The sequence below is a fragment of the Rhinolophus hipposideros genome, assembly GCF_964194185.1.
Source record: "Rhinolophus hipposideros genome assembly, chromosome: 6".
Classification (NCBI taxonomy): Eukaryota; Metazoa; Chordata; class Mammalia; order Chiroptera; family Rhinolophidae; genus Rhinolophus; species Rhinolophus hipposideros.
The window spans coordinates 33,727,865-33,741,537 of NC_138052.1; the positions used below are offsets into that span (position 1 = coordinate 33,727,865).

Below are 13,673 nucleotides of genomic sequence, written 5' to 3' on the forward strand. Positions count from 1 at the left end.
GTGTTGCTGCATTCTCTCAACATTAATAATTACATACAATAACTATGTGTTAATAAGAGTTTCTCATTTGAAATCACTCCTAATATGTCACTTACCTCCTTTCTTATCCTTACCCCAATGCTTTTGAATGTCTCCCCTACTGGATCCTAAGGCAGAAGGCAGAGATTCTGTGTTTATGTGTTTTATCTTTAGTGACTAGCATGGTGTTGGCATCTATACAGACACCCAGTTGCATCTGTAGGATAAATGAAAGAAATACTTCACTTTTTATAATTAAGATAATCGTTTTATTCTGAAAGTAATACATGCTTCTATTAAAAATTCAAACCTACAGAAGACTCTAAATCAGTTCTACTCCTCATAAGTTATCAAGTTTAGGCAACAGATGAAACAGCAGTCAGATTGCCAGCTGGAGAAGCTGTACCATTCACCTAAGTCATCTGATTATTCGGCTATGCGCTGATGTTGAGTCTAGAGAACATGAATTGACTCTGCCCCATCCCTTCACCTCGTGGGATACAATATCGTTCCTCACCAGATATCAGAATTGTTACTCTCCCTCATAGGCATGAAATTTGGTGTGTCCCAGCTCAGTAAATGTAATGTAACCTTTTTTTTATTTTTTCTATTATCTTTCTCTGACTCATATCTTTCATATGGAAGGATTAGATGTGAATGGGACAAGGGCATTTTTACTAAATTTAAAGATAATTCCTCTGTTGGCCTATGTGGGCCCCTGTCAGGGGATTTGGTAGCAGCATACATAACCAAGAGTTTATTAACCTCATGGTCTAGGACCATGCCAGTTCCAAAGAGAATCCAAGCATCTGAGTTGGAGTCCAAGTATGTTTGTGCACTCTAGGCCACCTTTTGGCTGATCTGTCACCTGGAGGAATACCAAGCATCTGTCTTGGGCTCAATGTTAGGGGAAGGAAAAATGTGCTATGTCCAGGAATGGACAGGGTGGAATCCCAATTTAAAAAATAGTTTTATGTAATCCCCCACCCATTTCTTTCTAATCATTACTCAGTAGATAGCAAAGAGAAGATGAATGTTTCAATGTTTTTTGGGGGAGGGCTAAATTTGGCGAGCCAGTTGTCTTGCTCAAGTGGTAGACCACGAGGTGATTAGAAGGTTGGTCAGATATCTTTTACAGTCAGTTTTAAAGGAGGTCATTCCAACATTCAATTGAAAAAGAAAACAGAAACAACAACAACAACAACAAAAAACATACTTCGAATGATATGGAGTATGAAAAATCTGTCTAAAACCTTGACTGTCATTCCATTGTTGAGTGACCTTTGTGACAAAAGGCATGCCATCGTCAAACTGTAGATCATCTGGAAAACAGAAGATGTGATCCACTTTATTTTCATGGGTCTTAGTGGTGTGGTCAGATGTGGTTGGTTGGACAAGAACAACGACACTGTCACCTGAGACCATGTAGGATGATGACTTGGGCGCCTGTACCAAAGAGAGCCATACTCAAATAGAGATGTAGGTAGGAGCCTTAACCCCTCCACCTCCTCCTTAACTTCTGAACCACATATGAGGTCAGACAACTAAGTTTGTGAACTCATCATAGAAGAAGTGCTACATGCCTCATTGCTGAATATCGCGATAGTCACCTTCGAAGTACTTCCCTTGGGAAGCGATGCACCGATGCCAGCACCTAGTCCACTCTTCAAAGCAATTTTGGAACTCTTTTTCTGGAATGGCCGTCAGGTAATAAGATGGTCATCTTATTACCCTTGATGTCCTGAATGTCATCAAAATGACTTTCTTTCCATATTTCCTTTCTCTTCGGGGAAAGAAAGAAGTCATTGGGGGCCAGATCAAGTGATTAGGGGAGTTGTTCCAAAACAGTTATTTGTTTACTGGCTAAAAACTCCCTCACAGACAGTGCTGTGTGAGCTGATGCATTGTCGTGATGCAAGAGCCATGAATTGTTGGTAAAAAGTTCAGGTTGTCTTTTTTATGCAGCCTTTTTAGCACTTCCAAATAGTAAACTTGGTTAACTGTCCAGTTGGTACAAATTCATAATAATCCCTCTGATATAAAAAAAAAGCTTAGCAACATTGTTGCAACAAGTTTGTGAACTTAATTTTCAGGCCATGTATCTGTACAATTAATTATTATTTGGCAAGAAAAGGAAACTAAGTACTGGCATGTGCTGAAACATGGACAAATCTTGAAAACATTATTGTAAGGGAAGAAGACAGTCCCAAAGGGCTATGTATTATATGATTTCACTTATTTGAAGTGTTCAGATGGGAAAATATAGAGACAAAAATTAGATTAGTGGTTACCTAGGGCTAGGGGCAATAGAAGGATTGGGAGGTTATAGCATAGGGGTGCTGTTTTCCTTTGAGATAGTGAAAGTGGTGTAAAATTCATTGTGGTGATGGATACATAACTCTGTGACTATACTACAAGCCATTCATTGCATATACACTTTAAATGGGTGAATTGTATGGTATGTAATGTATATGTCAATAATGCTGTATGTCTTTTTGAAGAAATTAAGACAGTATGTCAAAGTAGTTGGTGATGGGGGCTTGGATCAGAGTGGTATGAGTGGAATTGGTGACAAGTGGCTCAACTCTGAAGGTAGAGTGACAGTCTTTGCTGCAAGATCAAATAAAGGATGTTAAAGAAAAGAGCTGACAGAAACAAGTGCAGGACTTTATGGCTAAGCTATGTCAAATGCTGCTTTGGAGTTATGTAAGATAATGCTTGAATATAGACTATTGGATTTTCCCATGATCATATCAAATAAGGTTGCCATATAATGGCAGGGGCTAAAGCCTGTTGGACTTAAGAGTGAATTGGAGGATAGGAGTATGGGATGTCTAAACAGTGGTTATACATAATTCTTCACAGAACTTTTGCTTTAAAGGTGAGGAGAGACCTAGCGGGATAGCTGAAGAGGGATGTGGGATCACATTAGTTTATTTTAAGATGATTATTCATATAACATCTTTGTGTTTAGAGCAATGGCTTATTAGAGAAGAAAAACTGATGCCAAGAGATAAGTGCATCCTTGAAATCCATGAACATGTGAGAGCAGAGGGTATTGCACTCCTAAAAGGAGATAGTGCATATGTTGTAGCACTTGGACTTGCAGATTTAGGGGTGTAAATAGAAAAAACAAGTTGATAGCATTCAACATGGCAATGTGCAAAATTCTCTTTGGATTGCGCATAATCATTTCTGCTAAATTTAGAAGATGGAAAAGTGGGTGCTAGCGCAAATTAAGCCTGAAATACTGTTGGAGGCAAAACTGAAGTTGTCCTGCTTGAAGCACATCATGAGGAGTCAGAGTTCCTTGGAAAAGACAGTGATGCTGGGAAACATACAATGTGGCAGGAAAAGAAGAAGACCAAAAATGAGATGATTGACAGCACAAAAGAAGTGGTAGGCATGAGTCTGCAGGAGCTGAGCAGGGCTGTTGACAGGACACTGTGGACATTTCTCGTTCATAGGGTCACCTGTAGTGGGAGGCGACTCAATGGCATAGAACACACAAATGTAGAAGTGGCGAGCTGAGAGGAAAAAGCATGCAGATGGCAGTATGAGGGAGGTAACCAAGATGCAAAGTTTTCTGAGGGATGGAGATTGATTTGACTAGGAAGGGTTGCAGAGTCCTGTGAATCACTGAAAGTCTGCTTATAGTGTGAGTTTATAGATTTAAAATGAGAACAGGAAGCATATTTGGGGGCTTTCTTTCCAGCCACGTTCATCTGTTTCCATGTAGGAGTGAAGCAGGGGAAAGTTGGATTTGGCCACTTTGTTAATTTGGTAAGGCTGCCCTAACAAAGTATCACAGAATGGGTGGTGTAAACAACAGAAATGTATTTTCTCACAGATTTTAGAAGTCCAAAATTAATGTGTCAGCAGAATTCGTTTCATTCTGATGCCTCTCTCTGTGGCATATAGATGGTCACCTTCCCTGTCTTTACATAGTCTTGTATGTGCTTGTATGTGTGTCCTAAACACCTCTTCTTATAAGGACACCGGCCATATTGGATTAGGGCCCACCCATACAACCTCAGTTTACCTTAAGTATCTCTTCAAGGGCCCTATCTCCAAACACAGTCACATTCTAAAATACTGGGGATTGGACTTCACATACAGATTTTTTGTTTTATTTTGTTTTGTTTTGTTTTGTTGTGTTTTGAGGAGGACACAATTTAGCCCATAACAACCAGTGCTGAAGTTTTAAAACTTAAATATATTGGCGTGAGAGTGGGCATATGTAACAGATGTGAAACTTCGTTCTCATATAGCTTACTATTTAAGAAAGAGGGACAAATAACAAATAAAACCCCAATTAACTTTTTAGTATGTTGGGGGGTGAGAAGGTACAGAGAAGAAAATTAAAGTGAGGTAAGGAAATACAGAATGTGTTATTTTATATAGGTAGATAGGAAGGTGCTCCATGATTTGACACTTAAGCAGGAAAGAAGTACTATTTGGAGGAAATAGTAGTAGGGAGCCATGGCCATGTCAACGGACAGAGAAAACAGCCTATGTAATGCCCTGAGGCAAGGTAATGGTTGGTCTATTTAAGGAACAGCCGGGAGACTCAAGACAAGGCCATGGAGAACGACGGTAGATGAGATCAAAAAGGTGTTAAGTGAAAACCCTCTTATATGATGCAATTGTGCCTATGAGTCCTTTAATTAATCAAAAGTCAATTAATTCAGTGGATCATCTGAGAGGTACATAAACATTTTAATTTCACCTTAAAAAATGAGGTATAATTTACACAGAATGAAATTTGCACAGGTCTTAAATATATAGTTCAATGAGTTTTGACAATTTTAGTATCCTGTATAACTCATACCCCATTAGAAACTACATTAAATATACTTGGGATGATTATATGTAAAATATGTTTGTAGTGCTCTCAGATATTAATATTAAATATACTCTATATTAAATATATTTGTGATTTACTATTAAAAATATTTATAAATATTAAATATGTTTGTGATGCTCATCTTGTCTCCTGACCCCCTGAATACACTCATACTGAATGTACACTGCCTCTAGGATCAGTGGGGAGACTTCTTGTTCTTTCAATGATGTTCATGATGATTACAATATTACGGTTGCTACTAATAATAACTACTGTGTATATGTCAGGCACTGTTATAAGAGCTTTATATGTATTAATTAACTCAATGCTTATCATAGCCTTTTAAAGTAGCTACTATTGTTCACATTTTGTGAATAGGAAAAAGGAGGCATGGATCAAATCATTTAAGTAACTTGACTTAAGCCACACAATTACTAAGTTTTGGAACCCAAATTCAAATCGTGGTGTTTCACTCTAAAATACGTAATTCTATGTCTTAAGCTAGGTTGCTTCAATTCTTGTGTTATGAATATTTAAATGTTTCTTAGTTTAAATACACGTGAGGGCATTTTTCTTTTGTTATTTCTTTTTTTTTTCTTTCTTTTCTTTGTTTTTTTGCTGCTATCCCACCATTTTTCCACATAAGACATTTATTTAGCATTGTCTGTGCGTGCTTCTTTGTCTCTTAGTGTACCTTTTAGTTGTGTGTGGTTTTTACAGGGGACCCATTGATTTACGTTGTGGGTATCTTCTTTTAGTTCACCTTCATTTTACATCTTCCTTCATACAGAGATCAGTCTTCCTGTTTATAAGGCCAGTAGCTATTTTAAGGTATTTTTTTCAGGGTGTACTCACTAAATTTGTCAGTCTATATATCAAACGCTGGAAAATTGTCCAGTCACCAGTTCACAAAATATCCTGCATAGCTATTTAAAACATTTAAAATGTGTAGGGTGCCTGAAATTTCTGGGATCACTTACCAGCAGTCTCACTCGTACACTAGTTTCCAAGATCCTTTGGCAGCCTCAACACAGCCTCATAAAATAGATTGAATAAATTTGCACCTATTATGTAATTTTCTGCAAGAGAAAATATATGACGAGATAAAAACGAGTCTAATGGCAACTGAACTAGACTCCCCGAGTAAGGGATAACTTCCTAATTAAAAAGAAAAATTGTCTTATTTGAATAACATAATTACCAAACTTCAAACTTTATCTAGATTTTTTTTATATTTGAAATTGATTTTGATAAAGATAGGAAAAATGGTGTATATTTTCAAACAAAATCTTGTAATATCTTATAGAATATTTAGCTGGTCCATTGTTTTGTGGGCAGGAAGAAAGGAAAGGCAGTCTGACTAGCAAGATGGTACTTGATAGTTTTCTAACTCTTGAACTTTTTCTGTGTAGAGAAATATTTTTTAAAGAGCGACATAACTGTGCTCAAAAGATTTTGAGACAATTAGAAAAGGCGTTGTATTTTTGGATAGAAGAGCCTGTCTGTAGTTTATGCAAAGTTGGTCATGCTCCACATGGGTTTGGCAAGCCAGGAATATTGCAGAACTTGGACTGGTTGGAGAAACAGAACAGTATTTGCAAATAAATAGGGGCTTATTGGAATAGAAACATAATACAGATGCTGATTCCCTTAAATAAACCTGGGCCACCAACTGTGCTTGTATTGATTAGTGTTACTGGGTATACTGTACCATCCTTCTGCTCAACCAGTTTTGTTCTTACGCGAAAAGTATTGGAAGACAATATATGAGATTACTATTTTGTAAGTGCCAGTAAATAAGACCCTTGTAAATGATAACATTTAGTATATTTTCGAGTTAGAGACAGAATTAAAACTTAAAATGTATAAGAAAAGACTATTTCATAAATTAACAAAAATTTAAACAGCAACTTAATTATATCCCATAAAATACTAAAGTTCCACTTCTCTCAGTGCTAATGTCTTGATGTATAGATCTAGCAGGCTATGAAATTAGAGTAATTTGAATAATGCTTGGAGTGGCAATAAGGTATAATTTTCCCTTTTAATTATAACTAAAGTTAAAATTAAATTCTCAGTAACCTTAACGGTTAGGCTATTAGGAAATGACTAATCTTATATATTTTAATATTTAATATTACGTGATTTCAGATTTTCTATTATAATATTATTCTTCATATTTTCATTTTATAATGTCCTCATTTTTTTTTTTTTCTCATTCTTTATCCTGCTTAAGCCTCACAATAGTTTGTGAGTTGAATAGGGTTGAAAATATGTTGTAAGTAAAGGAAATGACACACAGAGAGGCAAATCTTGTCTATCTGAAGTCATCTTTTCATTTTATGACATAGCCAGGGATAGTGTTGTTTATGTCTTTGTTATCAATTTTTATAATAAAATATTTTATGTAATGTATAGATCCTATATTGTAAAATCTTTTATTATAAGGTACACCTTTTAAATCTGGGAATGGCCATTTGGTAACCATCAGTCTTATATATACTTTTCCATGGAACTTTTTTTCTACAATACACTGAAGAGACTTACACCATTTTAGGACCAAAAAAAGATGAAAATTTGGTAGCTTTCAAATCTCGTATTCAGTAAAGCATACACAAAATAAGAGGAAATGTACATAGAGGAATCGTTCTCATATTATTAGGTTTAGAGGCTGAGTTCTGACGTTTAGCTGTATTTTTACAGAACATGAAGTCAAAATGAAATAGATAATAAGCATAGCATTTTTTCCAAGAAAAATAACAAACCCCAAATTTCTTAAATTTGCAGTTTGTTTCTTTCTTTTTTAAAAAAAAATGCAGAATAAATGTAAATGATATGTAGATATAGAAAGTAGACTCATAATAATTTTTAAAGTGTCGTTTTATGTAAATTTTGAATTTGTTGCCAGTCTGGATAGGCTGTAATAAGGCAAGAGCATTTGTGTTGTTTTATAATGCAAAGTCAGCTGCCATTAATTTAGAGCTTCTGCCTCAGCAAATTGGGCTTTGATGTTTTTATTTTGAGACAAACGTTTATGAAATATTTTGAGTACCTTCCTATTTAATAGCTATTCTCCCTGAATATCTGTCAAAACCGTTATTAATACTTATTCACATCAACAAACTTATACTTCAGTTTATATTATTTTAAATGTAGCAAATGATGTGAACATATTTTTGCTTTGATGTATTTACTATACAGATAGAAATGAGTTAACCAGGTCCTTATTTTTCTGTGGAGTGTAACTAAAACAAATATGTATATGGTGTGAGTCCTACACTTACTTTGAATATCTTTCAATAATTGTGTGCATGTCTTTGTTATGCCTTTTAGAATTCTTACTTTAGTTATTCTGTGTCACTTTACACTAGTATGTTATTTCTCCTCTGATAATTTTTTAATGTATGCTGTCCATTCTAAAATAAACATCTCTTTCTGTGTAGACCAGATGGAGTTTTTAAAGCTTAACAACTGATGACTTATTTCATGTAATTGCCTTTTTTCAGAATCTGAGATTTTTTTCTGTAGCTTAATCTTAATAACTTTGTGTTCTCTGAGGTGGTTTACAAGCATTACCATCATATTTAGTCCTCATAGCAAATCTTTAGGTTTGGCCCTATTATTCTCATTTTCTAGATGGAAAAACTGAGGCTTAGAAAGACTTCCAAAGTGAATAGACCAAGGCCAGCTCTTAGCCACTATAATATATTATGTCCCAGGAGGATTTCTGTTTTAGCAGTATTGGCTCCTCGAAAGTGCTGAAGCACGGTAAATTCAGGTGCTGTATAGAACGTTATGACAGGAGAGTACAACTTGAAGAAATATTTGTCAAGGGTCCAGCAGAGTAGTGGCTGATTTGTGTTTAGTGGTTCAAATTTTAGCCACCTGGCTTGCTTACAATTTTCATTTGTTTGCACTTTTAATTCTGAATTTGAAGGCCGGGTGCTGATATATATGGGAACATTATGTAAGTTATATGTTAAAGCTTCTTTCTATAAAACAAACTCTGTAGTAATGGAATCTTCCTTTCTTTTTCTTCTTCTTTTTTCTTTTTTTTCTTAAATGCAGTGGGATGCATTCTACTCTTATCCTGGAGTTCACCCCTGTGGCTTGGATTTATTATAGCAGCATCTGTCTTCGATCTATGTGTTAACTAGAAATCAAGGAAAGACATGAGGAGATTTGTTTACTGCAAGGTGGTTCTAGCCACTTCGCTGATGTGGGTTCTGGTGGACGTGTTCTTACTACTGTACTTCAGTGAATGCAACAAGTGTGATGACAAGAAGGAGAGGTCCCTGCTGCCTGCTCTCAGGGGTAAGTGCTTGTGAAGTAAATGTTACTTTTGAACAGGGAAGAAGGGTGGTGACTCATGACAAAGCATGAAACTCCAACATAAGGCTTTTTCTTTTTTTTTTAACTTGTTGAGTTAGAAGAGCATTTTGGAAGAACTATTAATGTACATTTAACCACAGGAAAGCTACTCTATTTTTCTTGGCTGCAGTATCTTGTAGGAAGAAATGAGAAGAGTGAGCTAACTTCTAAGGTACCTTCCAATTCTAAAATTCCTATGTTTTGTGACTATATGGAAAAAAGAATTTAGAGAATATTCAAATTGGACAAGATTTTAAATTTAAGCTTGCAGAAGCAAAAAGCCCTTAGGAACGAAGCACATAACATACACAGGAAAACTTCCTAGAGGGAGACAGTGGACACTACCGCAAAATACAATTGCACATCATACCTCCGAAGACCCCCCCAAAAAAAACAATAAAACAAATAAACAGTTTTTAAACAAAACAGATGGTGGCTAAATTCAGCCTGTGGGCCATCAGGTTGTTGCCATATGTTAAGGGCAAAATGTAATTTCAAGTATATTATAAGGTCACTTTAACTCAATATTTACCTCTTTAAAAACCAGTTTCAATGACTAGATAAGAGTGAATTCTAAAGAAACAAAGTGATATGTATAAATGGGGTTTTATTAAGTGAAGTCATAGAGATTATTTTCCTGTAGTTATTCCAAATAATTTTCTTTATGCTTTTTGTTGACTTCTAGACCTGTAAGTAGACTTTTGAAATAGTGCTAGTAAATGAGTACTCTAAAACACTTAAGGGTGCTTAAATTTAGTTTTATTCTCATTGAATTAAACATTTTTTTCTTGAAATCTAGTTAACATTAATTCTCTGTTTAGCAAAATCTTTCTTCATAAATATAACAAAAGGTAAACTTTGAGACCCAGTTGAAACGTTTATACCTTTGGGAAGAGTGGTTCTAAATTACTGACTTGAGATTTGCATTTATATAATGAATTTAATCTACTTTTAATGTTACAGATATTTTTGAAGTTAGTTGTTAATCAATATATGGTACTAAACAGAATTTCATTGTTACTATCTGGTTGTTTGGGGTTCAGGGAAACAGAAGGGCATTTCCAAAAATTAGTTTTTATTAAAAGACTATTTTGGACATCTTGAGTTTGCTTTAGATTGCAATCATGCTCTTGCTCAATTTGAGAAATTCTGGTTATCTTCCTATTTTCAAAATGAGTCTAACTTTCTCACTGTAGCTTTTTACTAGTACAAAGATTGAGAAAAAATACTTTGGAAGTGATTGAGCCAAGATCCATTTAGGTAGTTTGTGTGCATTTTTTTATACCTTTATACTAGAACTATTCAAAGAGAAGAACATTATGAATCCATCAGCTTTTGATAAATGAACATGGAGATTGATTTGCTGATCTTCAGTTAAAATCCCAGAATAAATCAGTCGTGTCTTCTTCTTTGTTAGAATCAGTTGAGCTGCTACTTGGCTGACAGTGGAAATGTGTTTTGATGGATCACATCAGTTCGGAATGATCACTTTGTCATTTGTTGAATGGAGACATCTAGATTGGTCACACACACACACACACACACAAAATGTTACAATCCGATTCAGCAAAATTGCACCAGCCTTTTTTCTACAAGTAACAAAAAAGTACAATTTTGCTGATTTAAGTCCTTAATGCTCAGTCTTAAATCTAAAAATGTCAAATTTAGTGATACAAGGCAAAAATAGTAATTTGTCCTTGTACTTAACTTGTGAATTAAACTATATTGTCTTTATTTTTAAGACTCGTTTAATATTGTACATTAATGTTTGTCTTGAATAAGTAAAATAGACTTTAGGGGTTTAATTTTATTTTCTGTCTTTACTTATTATTTCAGAATGTTATTTCATTTAGGAATTTGTGGCACACATTTAAATAATATCTTTTATTAACAGGCACATGATGCTGTGCAAAATTCAGCTGACTGAAAGTTTTATTTTCTAAATATACTAAAAACAGACCTTTTTACTTAAAAAAAATAGTTGATCTTTCTGGACGTTTGTGTCTCCATTATTAAAACACAGGGTTTGGACTGGGTGGTTTCTAAGATCACTTTTAGTTCTACGTTTTAAACAACTTTTAATACTTAATATTAGCATAACTCTGAATTAATTTGTAAGAAATGTTCATTAATTTGTTCATCAAATCATCAATTATTTAAGTGCCTATCAAATCAACATGTTGTATACCTTGAAGTTACACGATGTTATGCATCAATTATATCTCAATTAAAAAAAATCACAACATATTTGCCCAGTAATGGGCAAAGAAAAACAAATCCTAAGCATAAGCATAAAGATATCCATGTCACAGCTGGTATAACAAGATTACTACAAAGTTAAAATTCCAGGCTTTGTTGAGCAACCTGGTTTTTGCCTCTGACCCCCTGAACTAGCTGTTTGACTTTTGGCAAATTCCTGAACAAAATCTTAGCGCTCTCACTTAAAATGAGAGCCTTAGAGGCAATAAATCTTGCTTCACAAGATTGCTTGAAAATTAAATGAGATGATGTGCACATACCCCTCAATGGAGTATTGGCCGACAGTAATCCGTTATTAATACCTGTTAAATGTTGAGCATGTGCCTGAAAGGTTTGAATGAGGCTCTACCAGGCTTTGCTGTTCAGCGTGAATGGGGTCCACAGCAGGGGGCAAGGAGGAGGAGTTATTCTGGATGAGATCTCAAAGGAGAAAGTAACTCTTTAAAAAATTATTTGTTAAGTGACTATTATATAGTAATACCTGGATGGAGATATAAGGAAACTGAGGTACCTACTGTCATGAACTCATAGTCAATAACAAAGTAAACATTTCTCTCTCTCTCTTTCTCTCTTTGTCTCTCTGTGTAAGAATGTAATTTAGAAATGATTCCAAGCATAATGTATATAATGGGTATTAGGAAGAGGAGAGGGATGCTCTGAGTAGAGGAAAATGGATCTAGAGTATTAAATAAAATTTCACAAAGTCTGTTTCGTTTAAGCTGAAGTCTAAAACATTAAAGTAGGAAATGACTAATCAAGAAGAAAATACTAAAACTTTTATGAAATTATAAGATTATAGAATGCTCAGGATACTTCTGCAGGAGAAAAATATAGAGGCCTTATAAAATTAGAGTAATTAAGACTGTAGTGTTGGCACAAAGGGGTGCAAAGTGTAGACAGATTGCCCAGTGAAGCAGAACGCCGACCCCAGAAGTAGACTCACACGTGTTTGGAACATTCAGTATATGGCAGAGGAAGCACCGCAGAGCAGTGGGGGAAAGAAGGGCTGCTCAGTAAATGGAGCTGAAAATAAAATGGTAATCCATGTGGAAAACCGATGAAATGGGATGTCTGTCTCATGTCCCAAACCACTATCAACTTTGGATGTATTAATGTCAAACACAAAATTACAACTTGTAGCAAGCACACAGTGTGATATATAGATGACGTATTACAGAATTGTACACTTGAAACCTATGTAACTTTACTAACTATTGTTACCTCAATAACCTTTAATAAAAAAGGAAATTAGGCATCTATAAGACTTCAAATTAAAGAAAAAAATCTAAAACACCAAGGGAAAACATTGAACATAAAAGAAAATATTGATATATTTTACTGTATTAAAATTGAGAAAGTTTGTTCATTCAAATATACCTTAAAGAAAGAAAAAACAAATTACAAACTGTGGATGTTTATTAAACATGCATCTGAGAGATTATTGTCAAATGTATATAAAAAAAGTCCTATTATTAATAAGAAAAGCCCAAATAGGAAGTCCAATAGGAAAGTCCAATAGGAAAAAATGGATGACAGATATGAATAGATACTTCCTTGAAAAGAGAACACACATAGTAAACTAACTTATGAAAAAATATTTAACATCAGTTGTGATCAGGGAAATGCAGATCGAGGCTACAATTACATATTTATATACATTCAGTTGGCCAAAATTAAAAAGGCGAATAAACACCAATTGTTAAAGATGATGCATCTCCACATTTTTATTACTTCAGACAGCAGTTAGTTTGGCATTATTTCTGAAATCTGAACATTTGTGTATGACCCAACACTCTAGACAATCTCTTCTATATATACAAATATTTCATAAAACTCCTGTTCATAAAAATAAAAGTAGAAAATAACCCATAGGTCCATCAATAGAAAACTTGATGAATGAATAGTGGTATATCAATATAAAGGATTAGCATGTAGTGGTCAAAAAGAATGAAGTACAGCGACTTGCACCAATATGAATTAAGATTGATGATATAATAGTAAGATAAGTATAAAAGTTATGTCCCTCAAAGATGATATACAGCATGATACAGTTTTAAAAGCTAAAAGTGACTAAAACTTACAACTATACATTTTAGGAAGATATAGAGATGCAATAAGACTTTATATGAAGTAAGCAAGACTATGAATATGGGATTTAAGATGCTGATTGTCATGCATG

General features: G+C 34.6%; 1 protein-coding gene across 4 annotated transcripts in view; it reads left to right on the forward strand.

Moving 5' to 3' along the window:
* The window catches only part of GALNT13 (polypeptide N-acetylgalactosaminyltransferase 13), a 456,823-nt gene that overhangs the window by 49,806 nt on the left and 393,344 nt on the right, over positions 1 to 13,673 (forward strand). For all 4 annotated transcript variants that reach the window (XM_081052352.1, XM_081052350.1, XM_081052353.1 and 1 more), the window contains exon 3: positions 8,933 to 9,178. In XM_081052352.1, coding sequence (XP_080908478.1) covers positions 9,037 to 9,178 — 142 coding nt within the window. In that variant the 5' untranslated portion in view covers positions 8,933 to 9,036. The remainder of the gene's footprint in view (positions 1 to 8,932; positions 9,179 to 13,673) is intronic.